The sequence below is a fragment of the Chrysochloris asiatica genome, unplaced genomic scaffold, assembly GCF_000296735.1.
Source record: "Chrysochloris asiatica unplaced genomic scaffold, ChrAsi1.0 scaffold00013, whole genome shotgun sequence".
Classification (NCBI taxonomy): Eukaryota; Metazoa; Chordata; class Mammalia; order Afrosoricida; family Chrysochloridae; genus Chrysochloris; species Chrysochloris asiatica.
The window spans coordinates 28,293,220-28,310,626 of record NW_006408531.1 but is presented as its reverse complement, the minus strand read 5'-3'; the positions used below and the strand labels follow the sequence as shown (position 1 = coordinate 28,310,626).

The 17,407-nt window shown below is 39.6% G+C and overlaps 1 protein-coding gene across 1 annotated transcript in view; it reads left to right on the top strand.

Moving 5' to 3' along the window:
- The first annotated feature begins 3,337 nt into the window (after positions 1-3,337).
- Positions 3,338-17,407, top strand: part of RSPO3 (R-spondin 3) — a 137,596-nt gene continuing 123,526 nt past the window's right edge. Inside the window, exon 1 of the mRNA XM_006834684.1 lies at positions 3,338-3,716. Within this exon, the coding sequence (XP_006834747.1) occupies positions 3,620-3,716 (97 nt within the window). The 5' untranslated portion in view covers positions 3,338-3,619. The remainder of the gene's footprint in view (positions 3,717-17,407) is intronic.

Genomic DNA, 17,407 nt, shown 5'->3' with positions numbered 1-17,407 from the left:
GTTTGCATTGTGGTATAATGACTGATGTCAGCCCAAACTTTGCCAAACATCACTCATCACTACTAGTTATATCCCATTCCAAACTATTGGACTTGCTCTCTCTTTCTGGAGCACGCCCCCTTCCACATATTTGCAGTATGGATGCAACAATATGACAACCATTTTCTTTCCTTAAAATGCCACTGCTGCAATGGATAAAAATAACTTGTTGCTGCTGTCACTGCCTGACTCGGGGAGGTGGCAGAGGAGAGATGAGAAGATGCAGTAACTAGTCTGGATATGTTTAACTCCCTATCTCTGTCCAAAACTATTCTATTTCCTGGTTTGAGTCTCTTAAACTCCTCCTAGTTATCCAAACTGTATGGGACTTCAGTGTTTTCTGGAGAAAAATAATAAGTAATGACCTCTAGCTGAGCCTATGTTTTCTAACTTGCTTTCAGGCTTGGACCCTGGAATTCACTGCCAGCTAAAGTACTTGAGTGAGTTTTGGTTTCTTGAGAAATAAATGGGACTATGTTGCACAAAGTAGGTTATGGCATGCTTTCCATAAACTGTTAAAACAGTTAAGGGAATCCAAGATGCAGCCAAAGCAAGTCAACACATTTAATAGTACGGTAACATGGATCAGGAAAAAGTTATTCTGAAGCATAGAGTCAAGAGAGAAAGAATACACTCGCAGTTTATTTAATGTTTTCCTTATGTTTCCTCTTTATTCCTTGACAAACTTCTCCTGTCCACTGCATCTAGCTTTCCTTTTCTAAGATGCTTCAATAACTGAAGTTTTTCACTGGGTTTGTTTATTTATTTACACAGCCATTCCCGTTCTCATCCAAACTAACATATGTCTGACCAACACACGGTGAAAAGTAAATGTCTTTCTTCTTGTTTATTTCCCTAAAGTTGTTCACCAAATTACTTTTTTACATCCCTTTTGCAATCTCATCCCATCCGGCTCAAGTATCCCGGATTAGAAACACCATCTCTGGAGTCCTTTTCAAAGGGAGCCTCCCACAGTCTTGAAATCCCCCATACTTTATGGCTCAAATATTCAGGATCTAAGGTATTATATAGAGAGAAAGAGAACAAAGCTGGCAATGAGGAACAGAGGACAGAAAACTAGAGTAACTCCTTTTTTGAATAATCATTATTAGAATTGCCCTGTTATCTGTAACTTTTCTGGTTCAAAGGGATTAACTCACTGCATCTGCAACTGGACATTATGCAATGGAAGGGAAGAGTTCTGTGTGTGGGTGTGAAATAAAATATGTTACAAATGGGAATTCTTAAAAATAAATCCCAGATCATAATCTTGATGGGACTATTGTCTTTTTCATAATATCCAACTGAAAGCAAACTCAATGCCTGTCTTCAAAATTCTAACATCATGTATTAAATAATATTTAATTAAGGAATCATCATGGAAAAGTCAGTGTTTCAGATTCCTAACTTTTAGCACCTTGGAAAAAAAGGTATGCTTCATGTTCATTTCCTTTTGTGTCCAGGACATTTCATTTTGTAAATTCTCACTTTGGGGCCATTAGCAACTATATCATTTAACATTGCAAGTGTATGCAAATTGGAATGGATTGGGTGATAACCTTTCTCTTTTCCTCCTCTAATTTATCAACACATTAACTGATGATAATCCAAGAAGTCTAAAGAGTGAAAAGGATTTACAAATGGGGGAAAAGGAGATATACAAATTTAACTTATTTTCCTGCAAAGTTTAAGCTGTTTTCCAAACCTAAACCTAAATTATTTGACACAGTCTCAATGAATCAGGAACTTTTTCAAAGTGACCTTCCAGAAGTGTGCTGCTGTGTAATATACAGCTGAAGGGTTGTCTTTCAGATATTCTGTTAGATACCACATATAGCACAGTTTTATATTAAAATTACTTTGCTGGCTTGTTACCCACTAGCTGTACTACGAGAAAAGAGGTGAGACTAAACACCATCAGAACATACACCCCTCAGTAGTGCAGGCCCCTGGTTCTTTCACCCCTGGGTGGGCCGTGAAACCTTATTCTCTGCTGCCAGGTGTCCCCACTTTCTCTTGGAATAAAGAGAAGCAGTGGGCCACCACCACCCCTTCCAAGGCTAGGAAAATCTTTTCAAATTATTACGCCAAGCCTCCAGAGGAGAAACCAAAATGTACATCAGATCCTCTGAAGAATGTTGGGAGAGAGAGAGATAAAGAGAATGAGAGGAAGGACGAGTTAACTACAGAGAGAATTGCCTGAGGGGAGGAGGAATCTAGAGCCACAGTAAAGACTCTGAAAGAAGCTTCTGCTCAGCTGCATTTCCAAAGGAATAGTGTTAAACGCATACTCCCCTTATAGTGCCAGGTCCTTATTTCCTTTGGTCCTCTTCACTCTCAACAGGTAACTCCTGGTCCAGACGACCAGTAGTGCCCACTGCGCTTCCTCCAGACCACCCACCCGGCGTCCAACTGCAGCTACTTTTATTGACAGAGTAAAAGCACGAGGAGCTCAGAAAAGCTGAGAAGGAGACTGCAGCCAGAAAGATTCCATCGATCAGTCCTGGGAGCTCGAGACGAGCTGCCCCGGGGTCAACCATTGCGCGCCAGCGCTGGAAGTGGGCTTGGGGACGCAGGGGCGCACGGCCGAGAAGATCCAGCGCACTCAAGTTTGAGTCGTCCGAGACGAGCTGGATTTGAGGAGGGGGGGAGCCCCCATGCGCTGCATCTCCGGCCTCTACATTTCCAACCCTAGCTTGCCCACCTCTCCCCGCGAAAGCTGCCTTGCTGCGGTTCTCTGGTCTGCAAGCAGTGCCTCCCACATTCTCCCCCGGCTCGTGTTCTCCCGCCGTCTTTGCAGTGTCGGGAGATGCTCCGCTGCAGACCCTGGACCCCTTAGGCGCCTCTTCCCGTCTCTCTGCCAAATCGCAACGCCTGTACTTTTCCAGCTCTCTCTTTCCCTCTTGAAATTGAAAGTTATTGAGGTCGCTCAGGGTTGTTGCTCCAGCAGTTTCCTTCCCCGCCCCCGAGCTCCCCCGCCCCCCACAGCCATCCCCCCTCCTCCTCTCCCCCTCCCCCGTCCCCTCCCTCCCTCTTCTATGGGGTGCTCTCCGGAGCCCAGCCCAGCACTGGAGCGGGTCCTGCTCGCGAACAGCAGAAGCAACTCGGGGTCTCTCTGCCGCCCCTTGGCCATGGCCGCGGTGCCCACGGCGCCCGCTACCCTGCTCTCCCCAGGCCCCCACTGCTGCCACCGCAGCCGCCGCAGCCTCTGAGCCTGAGGGGCCGCCTTTGCCGCCGCCTGCCCGGATCCCGCCCGTCGCGCACCATGCTACCTGCGGCCGCCCCAGCGTGGCCGCTAGCTGTTCCTGGACCCTCGCTTGCTGCGATGACAGCGACCCTCTTGGAACCGCCGCTGCTCAGTGCTTGGATAATTTGAAAGTACAGTAGTTGGTTTCCCTGTCCACCAGCCCCGCTTCGTTTGCCATCACATCACGCCTGTCGGATCTGAGTGGAGATTGTCCCTCTCTATATATTATATATATATATATACGCCTATCACCTACATATAATTTTAAAACATTAAATACAATTAACAATCAAAAGATAAGGAGAAAAGGAAAGGAAACATTACTGGGTTACTATGCACTTGCGACTGATATCTTGGTTTTTTATCATTTTGAACTTTATGGAATACATCGGCAGCCAAAACGCCTCCCGGGGAAGGCGCCAGCGAAGAAGTAAGTGCAAGGTTTTTGTGGGGCTTTTTGGTTTTGTTTTGGGTTTTTTTTTGCATTTGCTCCCTCCGCCGCGTTCACCTGTCGGGTCGCTTTGCCTGTATGTTCTGCGTCTGGTCCCCCAGAAGTAGCAGTCTTCCTGCCTAGCACCCCACACCTACCAGAGGATGTAACAATTGGGAGGTATTGAAGGCGTCTTTCACGCCTTCCTCTCAGCGTCCCTCTCTTTCCCGGCATCTCCCTGAGTGTCAGAGTCGGACAAACGGGGAACCTGGAGCTATATGGCTCTCTCCCCCACGTAACTTCAGGTTGTAGGAAAAGACCCCACCTTCTTGATGCTCTGTCAAGGGATTTGGTCTTTCCTTCTGAGCCTGAAACCGGGGGACCTCACCCTCTACCGCCCGGAGAGCCCGACTGTGGCTAATGGCTGAGAAAACACTGGGTGACGCGCGGGGGTGGCACTGCTCACCTCCCCCTCTATCTCTCGCGTGGGGAGACCCTCGGGTTGGCCAGAACACTGGGACTTGGCGGAGAAGCGCCCACCAACCCGCCAAGGAGCGAGAAAGCCGGCGAGCGAGGGAGCGCCTGCGCATCCGCTTTCCCCCAGTTCGCAGATTTGAGCTTCAGGGCGCCCAGGGTTCGCAGGTCTGCGCTTTTGCACTGCTGGGAGCCGGGAGGTGCCAATTTTTCAATTAACTATCCTGTCTGTCACATGTGAGCACTTTTGCCATCTCTGGCTCTTTCGAGTGGCTGTCCTGAGGCAGACACAACAGAGGGGCGAATTTACCCTAAAGACGCAATCTCGCTGATCCTTCTGACTCCTGTTACTAGTAAGGTTTGCTTGTAAAGACTTCTACAGTTCTCTAGCTGGGGTTAAACGGGCACACCCATGGCAGTGTCAAACCCAGGTTGCCTTGAAAGGTGGTTTCTTCCTGAGATGACGGAACGGATGTTTCAGGATAGGAGAGCCCTGCGTGCTTGCCGTTTGGCTTCTGTGTCCGCGTGGGAGCTCTGTCTCAGATCACACTGTGTCGGGGTGCTGGCGGCGAAAGGGAAGGAAACAGCCTTCCCAGGCGCTTGCGGGGCGCACAGAGCCATGTTTTGCCTTAGACCCTCCGACCTCAGCGGCCAACAATAAGCGGTGGCGCCTCCTCACCCGAGCAGAGCCCTCTTAGCATCAGCCCAGCCAAGCCCCTCAGGACAGGCAATGGGTCCAGCTCAGACAAAACACCAATTTGTCTGAGATGGAGATTCCTAATTGCGTCTCTGCTGCTGTTGGTCTCTGCCCCTGAGCCTCAGGGTAACCTGAAAGCTCCTTTTGTGGAGCTCGCCTCGAGCAGACAAGGTTTGATTCACCCGAAAATTGCCTTTAAAAAGGTAGTTGGACCCCAACGCCAGGGTCTCCAGCCGGGACTCTCTGCTTCCAGACTCGCGTAGCAGGGGGCAGGAGAGCTTAAACTCAACAAGTCAGGGCATCCAATTTATTATTCTTGGCTTCTGAATGGTTTGTATTCTCGTAACTTCCCACCCATTCTATCACTCTGTCGGCGAGGCAGCCTAACAGGAGGAGCGGGCCTGGGACTGGAGCGGCTGGCGGTCCCCGCCTTCCCTCCAAGCTGGGCATGGCCTGGGGACTTGTAGGCCTGTGGCAAAGGAGGCCAGGCAAAAGCGCAGGCTGCTGCTTTCCATCCGCTTTTCGGGTCCGCGTCCACCTGCCTCCTATTACTTTCGTCTTCACTCCACTGAAGACCCCTGAGCCAGGAACTTTACACACTTGCAGGGGCGGGGCAGGGTCCCAAGTGTCAGAATCTGCATTTGCAGTTTTGGGGACTCCTCTTTCTGAAGTGAGACACCGGAAAGAAACTTTGCTGTTCTGTTCTCCGCACCTCCCCAGAGAGGTCCGCACTGCTGGAAGCTGTCAGGTTCTGGGGGAGCAGTGGACTAAGGCTTCTCTAGGCTTGAACTATTGTTAAGTCAAAAGGCAACTGCTTTTCGACCTTAGTTGTCCCAAGGGCACGTCAAAGGCGATCTCTGGTTCTATGGTGAGGGTAAACGAAAGACTAGGTGTAATTGCGTCGAAATTTCAATAATTTTGTGGGAATGGGGCTGAGGGAGTTCTTACAGAGGATGCGCCTGGCTCTTTCGCATTTAAACCTGCCTTTGCGGAGGATTTGGCTGGTTCAATACTGGGAGAGGGGCGACCCCTTGCGTCCTATAAGGAGACTCTCTCTTGGCAGGTGCAGCGCTCTGTTTGGGGGAAAATGGGGAATGGTGAAGAGGGATAATTAATAAATGTCCAGAAACTGGAGGTCACATTGCTTAATAATAAGCATTCCTGGGAAATCTCCGAAAGAAAAGAATAAAATACTGTTTTTCAAAGTCTTGGAAAACCTCTTAAAAACGAAAAATTGGGTCGAAATTAAAGACATTTTAGGAAGAGTCTGCTTTTCTATATTTTTCTTTTCTATGGGAAACTAAGACGAATATTTAACAATATTTCCGACAGATATTTTCACTTTTAAAGGCCTTTAAATTTTTCACTAAAGATAGATATTAGAGATTAAGGTACAAGAACTGTTTTCAGGGTTTCATTAATGACTTCTGGATGTTTTCGTTGAAAATGTTTTTGTTTTTTTAAAAAAAGTAAAATATTCATTTTCAGTTTTAAATACTGTCAAGTGCAAATAACCATGGCTTATCTTCAGAAAAAGAACCCAGCTTTCCTAAGCCAACAGCTTTTCCATTTCCCCTGACTTTGTTAAAAACTGGTGACCTTGTTTCCTTACACAAAAGGTACAACATTTTTATTATGATTCTTCGACTTTAAAAACAATATATTGAGTTATGGGTGAATGAGAGCACAGCATCTTTTTTTTTTGCATCTATACGGATAAACAGCTCCCAGAGGTATAAATTGAATAAAAATAAAAGTGAAATGCACACCTATTCAAAAGTCACCCACTAACAATATTTACAGAAGTCAGCCTTAGTTTTGAGTACAAGATGCTAAACTAAGAACCGTGAACTCCATTTTAAATTAATTCCCAGCAAAGGCTTTGTAGTTTAGTACAGTAAGCCTCTGAATTCCAGGTTTTCTGCTAATAAAATAAACTATCTCATTTGCCCTAATAAAATTACCACTGTACCTTAGAGTTGCAATGCATTTCACATAGGTTATCCCACTTGGGCTCTTAAATAGCCACTTGAGGTACAGAAGGAGGTACTAATATTCCCATTGTGCTGAAAAAGAAACCCAAGAAGCAAAAGCTAAACAACCTACTCAAAGCCACACAGCTTATAAATAGAACTTTCCATTCACTGTTATTTAGAGCATATCAAGATCTGTATTACAGAGGTGTCAGACTGATTAAATAATACATTTCATGGTCCTTAGACTAACAACTTATCCAATATCACTGCAGAATAATCTGTTCTGGCTGACTGAAAATTTTTAGACTGAGATTTACATGTCACCAATATGAAAGAATTAAATAACTAATACTAAGAGTGAAGCATACTACATAAAATATGATATTTTTTTTATTATTCACAAGACATTGTAGGATCAGATTGTTATGAGGTTATCATTAGGGCTATCAGAAGCCATAGGAGAATAATTTTTATTTGATGCCACCCATTATTTGAGTTTTAACATTTGGATTCCAGATGAATGTAAGTTTGTTTTTGTTTTTTTCTTATATCTTCATTTGCATGTTCATTATAAAGCACCCCATTGTATAATCTATAAAATTTTTTAAAGTCATTCTTAAAGAAATCTAGAAAAAGGAATACAAATACAAAGGAAGTAATTTAAATGGCAATTAAATCAAAACAAAATTTATTGCAATGTAATAGTCATTGCTTATTACATTGTTTCAGATGTTAAGCTATTCTTTGTCTCTGATAATCTCTAGATGATTACATTACTAATCCTGGAAAATAGAATAATATAACTGATTGATGAAATAGCATAATCTAATTCTACTATACAATTTGTAATAGCTGATTTTATCACCAGTGCACCTTCTTTTTGAGAGAAATAGTTCAGGTGGAGACATGGAAAGAAATGTGATAGCATACTCAGCCACATATAATTTGATATATTTTAAGCAAAATCACAAATTCAAATCCATAAGAAGTACTGATAATATCTAAATGCAAAACACAAGCATTTAGCTTCTGTAAATTTTAACCATCCTAACTCCATCAGGATCATTTCTTAAAATATTCCTTTGTTCTATTGTTTTTATTCTTACTTAAATAGAAGAATTGTACTAAGAATACTAAACATGGTTTAAAAAATCATTCATTTTTAGCCTTAAATCACTATAAGTAAAGTAAATGGGAAAATTGGAATGAATGTGAAACATATTTAATGTCATCATTCTAATATTTAAGCATGAAATATGAATATTATATAAGCTTATAAGTGGATAAATTATGCTAGATCATTTCCCATTAAACTTTTCCCTGGTATTTAATATTCTACAAATTAGGCTCCCAGAAAAAAATGTATGAAAATTATAACATGCAATAAAAGTTGACTTTCAAGTTATTATGGGCAAATCCATGCTCCACTACTGTAATGGAATTTATTGGTCATCTGATTATTTTACACAATTTACACCATGAAAAAGATCTCATGATTACTACTAAATGTCTAAAGTAATTTCTAGGACATTTCGTAAAATGGTTCATCTGTCTTTTTTAATGTAGTAGTTTTTTAAAAATCCAATGTAATGTTGATGGAATACTATATAGAACTGTCAGACCCTTATATAGAATTAAGACCAAAAAACTCTTCTGTAATTATAAAAATGAGGTATCAAAATATAAAACTATTCTAGATAGAGTAATTTACTAAACTATCTTTCTCCCTTTATCTCTCCCCAAATGTTTCATTATGGATGTTGCACTGACATCTCTCTGCCCACTTCCTCACTATTTCACACTCACCTCCACCCCAAATCTTTTCCCAAGTGGTGAATTTTTGAAATGCCACCAGAATGGGTATTGTGTTGCATGAAATGTAAGAATCAACTTTGGTTACCATTAGGAATGAGGAAAACATCATTCAGTTCTGAGAGCATGGTAAGGATCATGCAAGACAGTATGTTGAAATCATATGTTTCGCTTGGTTAGGACTCTTTCCTCTCCTAACAGTGCATTGCACCCTGACATTCCTTTGAGAATTGTAATTTTTCAAAAATTTGCATCATAAATTAAGTAGAATTTTTGCCTTGTTTCTTTTGAGAAAAATTGGCTTGCTTTCATGATTGCAGATTTCTTTCTCAGGTTTTAAGTTATTGAAATATATGAAAGTTTAACATCTGCTGAATAAGCAATAAGTTTGAAATATTTTGCAATTATACCTAACAAAATTAAAAAAATTAAAAAAAAAAACTAACAAAAACCCTGTCTCTGAGTTGATTCTGACTCAGCAACCCTATAGAATATATAAAATATACATCTGAAAATGGTGTTATCCATTTATTCTATTTATTTAATTCAGCCTAGCAGATCTTTCCATTCAATAACATTACTAGCATTTTGACTGACGTAGCCATCCCACAATACTGAAAAGAATAGAATGTTCCATTCTTGAGAATGTGGGGGGTGTTGAGAAAGCGTAACATCTGAGTTCTATTGAATACTAAGAAATCCCATTTTCTGCTTCAAAGATTCCAACAACATGAAACTTTTAATTTAAAAATCTCAGAATTCTTTTCATGTGAAAGTTTGAATAATTTCAAATTTTTATTTTTAAAAACATGGACTCAGATACCTTCTATCTGATAAGAGCATTTCTCCCTTGATCATAATCTTGGCATTGGAACTAGTTACCATACACTGTTACTACAACTCTTCTGAAAACTGTTAAGGGAAACTTCCATGGCACTAAAGAGTATTGTTCTTAGGTGCTATCTTTCTCCTACGGAGCCACTGGGTGGGCTTGAACTGGCACCCTTTTGGTTAGCAGCTGAGTGCTTAACCAGTGTGCTACCCGAGTCCCTACCCTAAAATAGAATACAAGAAGAAAAAACTGCAAATAAATATAAGCATTCCGTTATTATACGTAAACTCATAAAATTAAGTCATTTATCAGAATAAAGAATAAATTTAACAATTTCTAGTGCCTGAAAATCAGAGCCACAGCAACAATCAGCATATCCAGTTGAAGCAGCTTGTCCTTGGGTTTGGGGCCACAGGGAGTTGGTTTGGAATACCAACTGGAGTGATGCTTTAGAGCACCCCTACAATGGAAGACTATCAGAGGTGACCTGTGCTGATATTGTTGTTGTTAGGTGCCAATCCATCTAGTTCAGGTCTTCCTCTTTTTCACTGAATCCTCCACTTTACCAAGCATGATGTCCTTCTATCGGTACCTAATAACATAACCAAAGTGTTGTCATCCTCCCTTCGGAGGAGTGTTTTGACTGTACTTTGTCCTAGACAGGTTTGTTCATTCTTATGAACAGTTCATTTATTCTTTGCACACCAAATAAATTCTTCATCAGTCTTCTATACTTATTATCCAATTTAACACTCATATGAGGAGACTGAGACACCATGGTTTGGATCAGGCGCACTTTATTCCTCAATGTGACATCTTTACTTTTTAACATTAAAAAGTCTGTTGCAGAAGATTTTTGACTACTGCCTCCATGGATATTGTTTGTTGATCCAAGTAAAATGAATGCCTTGACAACTTCTTTACTCCAGTTTCCCTGATGTTGCTTAATGGGACAGTTGTAAGGATTCTGTTTTCTCTATGTTGAGCTCTAATCCACACTGAAGGTTGTATGTAGTCTTTTATTTTCACCAGTAAATGCTTCAAGTCTTCTTCACTTTCAGCAAGCAAGGTTGTGTCATCCGCATATCTCAAGTTGTTAATGAGTCTTCCTTCAATGCCTGATGAATATAGCTCAGTTTCTTGCATTATTTGCTTAGCCTACAGATTGAATAAGTATGAAAGGATACAACCCGGACATACACCTTTCTTAATTTTAAACTATGCACTGTCTCCTTGTTCTTTTCCAAGGACTGCCTCTTTGTCTATGTTTAAGTTCTGCATGAGCATAATTAAAGTGTTCTGAAATTCTCTTTCTTTGCAAAGTTATCTATAGTTTGTTATGATCCACACAGTTTAGTGTCAATAGTCAATAAAACACAGGTAAACATTTTTTCTGGTATTCTGTTTCCAGTCAAGGTCCATCTGACATCAATGATATCCCTTGTTCCACGTCCCCTTCTGAATACACCTTGGATTTCTCACAGTTCTCTGTCAATGTACTGCTGTGCCCATTTTTGAAATATCTTCAGCAAAATTTAGCTTGTGTATGATATTAATGATATTGCTTGATAATTTCCACATTCCATTGGATTGCATTTCTTTGGAATGTATCTCTTCTAGGTTGCTTGGCTAGGTAGCTGTCTTTCATACACAAGTTCTTGGCATAGACAGCGTAGACGAGTAAGTGCTTCATCATGCATCCTTTTGTTGAAACATCTCAATTGGTAAACTGCCAATTCCTGGAGGCTTTTATTCTTATTTTTCATTAATGCCTTCAGTGCAATGTGAAATTCTTCCTCCAATACCATAAGTTCTTGATCACTGCTACTTCCTGAAATGGTTGAACATTGACCAGTTGTTTTGGTAAGTTCCACTCCATAGTCCTTCCATCATCCTTTGATCCTTCCAATATCATTCAATGTTTTTCTCATAGAATCCTTCAGTATGGCAACTCAAGGCTTGAATTTTTTCCTCAGTTTTTTCCACTTAAGAAATGCTAAGCATATTCTTCCATTTTAGTCTTCTATATGCAGGTCTTTGCACATTTCCTTATAATTCATAACTTTGTCCTCTTAAACCTTCTCAAGTCTTCAGTTCAGCGCTTTTACTTCATCATTTTTTCCTATTCCTTTTAGCTACTCTACATTCAAGAGCAAGTTTCTGAGTCTCTTCTGACATCAATTTTGGTCTTGCCCTTCTTTCCTGTTTTTTTTTTTTTTTTGTGTGTGTGTGTGTTTTCTGTATTTTTAAAATAACCTTTTGCTTTATTTGTGTATGATCTCCTTGATATCATTGTACAATGCATCAATTATTTTAGTCATTGGTGTTCAATCGAGGACTTATTTTAATTTTTTTCAGCTTCAACTTGAACTTGTATATGACAGTCTATTCCGCAGTTAGCACCTGGCCTTGTTCTGACTGATGATGTGGAGTTTCTTCATCATCTTTTTCAACAGATGTAGTTGATTTTAATCAAATGTATTCCATTGGCAAGTTATATGTGCATGGTCACACATGTTGTTGAAAAAAAGGTATTTTCAATGAATATATCCTTTGGCTTATAAAATTCTATCATCATTCTCCATGATATCTCCATAATACCAAAGCCATATTTTCCAACTGCTGATTCTTCTCATTTATTTGCATACATCTTGCTTGCAAGTTTGGTCAATTATAGAATGCAGAAGTTGGTGAAATATTCAAATTCTTCATCTTTGTCATGAGAGCTGGTGCATAAATTTGAATAATAATCACATTAACTGTTCTTTCTTATAGATGTGTTGTACTTCAGGATACATCATGAAATGTTCTTTTTGATGATGAATGTAATGCTGTTCCTCTTTAATTTGTCATTTGGGGCATAATATACTATCATATGATTGATTCAAAATCTCCAATATCAGTCCATTTCAGCTCAATAGTGCATAGGATATTGATCTTTATGTGTTCCATTTCATTTTTGATTACTTCCAATTTACCTAGAGTCATACTTTATACATTCCATGTTAATATAATTAATGGATATTTGAAGTTGTTTATTCCCACCTTGAGTTATGTTATATCAGAAAATGAAGGACCCAAGAACTTTTCTCCATTCATGTCATGAAGTTGACTCTATTTTGAGGAAGCAGTTCTTCCCAAGCAGTATTCTGAGTGCCTTTCAACCTAAGGAGTTCATCTTCCAGCACTATATCAGGCAATGTTGTACTGCTATTCATGAGTATTTCAATGATGAATTCACTTAGAAGTAGATTACCAGATTCTTCTTCCCACTCTCTTAGTTTGGAAACTCCGCTGAAACCTGTCTACATGGGTGACCCTATTGGTATTTGAAATACCAGTGGCATCATTTCTAGCATCAAAGGTACATACAAGCCCCCAGTGTGACAGACTGACAGAGAAGTGGTAAAAGAGGGAGGAAGAGAATATAAGCAGTTTCTGATGCAGAAGCCCTATCTTGAGTATTAAGAGAATGAGAGCTTAGGGCCTGTAAGTGGCTGAACAATAATAACTCAGTTATTTACAATGAAATGGAACACATAAAGATCATTCATAAGAGGCAGAAGTTCAATTATGTTGATCAATTAAATAAATCTTGGCAACTAATTGGATAGGAAGGGAACAGAAGAAAGGGCTCATAGTTGACACTAAACTTTAGCATATAATGATTCGGGTACGGTTGAATGTAAGAACAATGGTGACAATCAAAAAACTAGGACAGTAGGTGAAGCAGGTTTTGGTAAAAAACTTACTTTTCCTTTGAACTAACAACTCAGAACTGAAGTTTCAGAGAATATTAGGGGCTGAAGAGATGTACTGAAAGTACTTACAAGTATTATAAAGGTGATAATTGAACACGTAAGATAAAAAAGTGATGCCTCAGTTATTATTAAAAGTGTTCACATTGCTGGTGTTGAGAATGTATTCTTGGTGGTAGTATCAAATATCAAAATAAGATGAAGTACATTAAGGTACATCATGTATTTAAACAGTTTAATATAGCATTCTCAACTGTGGTTTCTCATTTTTATAGTACTGTCTGTAAGCTTGGGATGAAGATGAAGCTTTCTGTTCCTGTAAAGATGTGTTATTATTAACTGCCTTCTGTGGAGTCAGTTCTGACTCATAACGACCCTGTATAAGGTCTCCAAGGAGCAGCTGATAGATTTGAACCTCCAGTCTTGTGGTTAGCAATCCAATGCTTATCCTGTAGTGCCACACCGGATTTACAGCCTCAGAACCCTAATAAAGGGCTGCTATGAGTCGGAACTGACTCCACAGCACCTAACAACAACAGCAACATTTGTATTAAAAGACTGCTTACTAGTATCATGAACTATAAGTTGCAAGTTAACAAATCTTCCATTTGAAGATACACTTGAAAGTCTCCTCACCTGAGGAACTATGTCACTTTGCCACAGATCATAAGGAGACTTGGAAAACTCTTTAGTAATGGAAGATACATTTCCTTAAGTTGTAAAGACGCAAATGTTTTGTATCATTCCATGTAGATCTAGCATCTACTCCATTTACAACAGTGGTTATCTACTTTCAAAGACATTTCTTTGCAAAATGTGCTGTTTTAAAAGGAAAGAATCTCAGAAAGAGACTCTATACATAGTGCAACAATCCCACTGAGTAATCGTTTAGCCATTTACAGGCTCTAAGCTCTCATTCTCCTGGTACTCAAGATAGGGCTTCTGCATCAGAAACTGCTTATATTCTCCTCCTCCTCTGCTAAGAACTTTGCATAAGCATGGACTTAGTTTTAGTTATCTTAAAACATCTTTCTAAGACAAATACACAGTAATGCAATGTACTATATTTATTCTCAAAAATTGTTCTCAGAAAACTAGCTGGTAAGCATATTTATAATTATACCCCGATACAAAGCACATTCCTGAGAGTGAGTGGTAAATCAGCCCCCATTTTATAACCACATAATACAAACCATTACCACACAATATAAAATAGCAGAATTTGTGAGCTGCTTATTTTAGAACACTATTTTCTTAACATATGCTTGGTATGTTGCTAAGAAAAAGAGGAGCTAATTTTTCATTATTTTCATTGTTTTATCCTCTCCTACAAAGGGACCTCACAGGTATGAACACTGTCGTTTTGACAAAGGTTGCTGTGTAATTAGGGGAGGTGTTAGTCACATTTTGTTGATAAGAAAGAGGTAATATATACATCAAAGTGTGTGTGTATACATGCCTCAGGTCAAACTATAGCCTCATAATCCTCAGAGTCACTATTATATTCATGTACATTTTATCCTAATGTGTACATATTTGTTGTTAAATTGAGTGTTATAATAATGACTATTATTTTAATAATTACCATTGTTCAGTCACCTGCTATACTTTTCAATAGTTGTTTTTACAAATATTATCTCATTTAACCCTCCTAACTCCCCAGTAAGGAAAATGCCAGTAATTCCACTTTGATTGCCTAAAATCACTTAAGGAAAATGTAGTAGAATTTGGATTCCAGCCCACATCTAACTCCAAAGCCTGTCTTTCCTTCCTTTCTTCCCACCACCTCAGCTATTGGGACTGGGGTTTGAGGTATTTTCTTAAACTTTAGTTTTTCTCTTCCTTATGTTCTCGTCTTTACTTATTCTTTTATTCTCTTCTCATTTAACACACCACATGCCTTATACAAATATTTACTACAGAATTTATTTCTGTATTTTAGTAGTTTTCCCAACATGTTTCTTTTGACTCTTTGTTCTGGTTTTTAAACTTAAAATGTTCCTTTTTTTTTTTTTTAATTAGAAGTTAAAGAATTGCACAGTTTATATGAAATACTATAAAATTATTCTTTTTCATCTGCATTGTGCGTATCCAAGAGAAGATTAATTTAGGCATGAGGATGTGGGCAAAATCTGTAATTTTGTAGTTAAATATCAAAATCCTCTATGTAGTTTAGAACCACAACAGATATTTCCCCAGCTATCTTTATTGTGCTTCATAAAATCTGCTATTTATATTATCATTACCATTTGTATTAACAGTAGCCTCCACTTTAAATTCTTGCTTGATGGGCCTTGGTCCAGCAATTCTCACCTTGAATTCACATTAGAATCATCTGGGGATCTTAAAAAAAAAAAAAAAAATCAATGTCTAGGGCCTCCACCCCGACCTCTACTCCCCAGTTTTAACAAATGAAAATAGAATCTTTGAGGTTGAGGTCCAGACAGAACTAATAATTCTAATGTGTAATCAAACTTGAGAACTACTGTCAGATTCTTAATTTAAGTATAATTGTTACAGCTGAGCAACTGTTGAAACAATTTAATGAGCGTTAAACAGACAGACTTGTGTGGCGTGTGATAAGAGACAAGATATATGACTTTTGAACAAATAGTAGTCAAAGTATAAAGCAATTTAATAGCACCATATTGTTTATCAATAGACTATTGTTAAGCAAGCCCAGATAAGAATGTCTGATAGAGAATTGTCTCAATCAAAGAGTTCAAGAACAGAGAGCAAAGTGCATACAGTAGGACATGATAGTGACTTTAACAGATACTGGCTTCCCTAAGAACTTGGTTGCTAGGAGACCTGTAAATAGTGGGTAAGTGTGCCCGCTGCTATGGGTGAGTGAGAGAATAAACAGGACAACTGTGGAAGATGAGGTCTACCCAAAAATATTTCTCAAAGTAACTTAAAGAGTGTTATTGTCAGCTGCCGTCGAGCTTGAGAAAATGAAATACTGCCAGGTGCTGTATCAGCCTCATGATCCTGTGGGGATCAGCCATTGTGATCCACAGGGTTTTCATCATCTGATTTTCAGAACTATATCACCAGACCTTTCTTCCTAGTCTCTCTTAGTTTGGAAATTCAACTGAAACGTGTTGAACAATATAGCAACATCCAAGCTTACACTGACAGTTGGCTGCTGACTACTCATGAAGTACATTGGTTGAGAATTGAACCCAGGATTCCTACCTGGAAGGCAAAAATTCCACCACTGAACCATCACTGCTCCTGTTATTTAAAGATCAACAACTCTTTTTCGTCCCTTACCAGATGCTTGGTAATGTACTCTTGAATCCCCTGGTTTTCTAAGAAAAAACTGATGGTTACGAAACAAACTAAAAAGAAGTGTGTCCTTATCTCTTGTAGCTTCTACGATTCCTGGCCAACTCTTGACTCAATGCTTGCTGTTTCTGTCAAGTACCCTTGATTCAGTTCCAACTCAGCAACCCTATAAAGAGTTTCTGAGGAGCAGCTAGTAGGTTTGAACTGCTGACCTTGTGGTTAGCAGTATAGGGCTTATTCTTCAGGCCCACAGCAGGACTCCTTGCTAGTAATCAGTAAAACTACTATAAATAGCATAGTTTTCACTATCTTAATGGGTTAAGTTTTGTGGTTAGTTGTTTATTCATGAACTTAACTGTTTTTACTTCGCTCTTGATGTGTTCTTCTTTGAGTGGTTATCTTCATTAAATCTTGTTTATTATTCTTTTCTAGTCCATGAAGGATTTTCAAGCCTTGCTCTAAACCAGGAAAAGCTCCATGTAAAAGTGAGGTGGAAGTCTGGGCTTCCTGTCAAACTTAATTCTGCTTGTTAAGGGGGCTTCTTGGGAGAAATTTAGGTTCCAGTGAGTCAGTAGGCCAAATCCCAATAACCACAATTGCCAAAACTAATTAGACTGAGGAAATCCAGGCTTCTTGGGAGCAAGGTCATCATAGTATGCTTGAGCCATTGCCCTATGATCAGACCTAGTTACTTATCCCTGAAGATTGGGAACAATCATGAGTTACAGAGAGCAGGAAATCCACCAGAAAACAATGCTTTTCCACCAATGTTTTTCCTTAATAGGCTAATTATGTGAAGCATGCAAGAGAGAGAGGGAAATAAACCATCAGTGCATACACAGTTCATCACT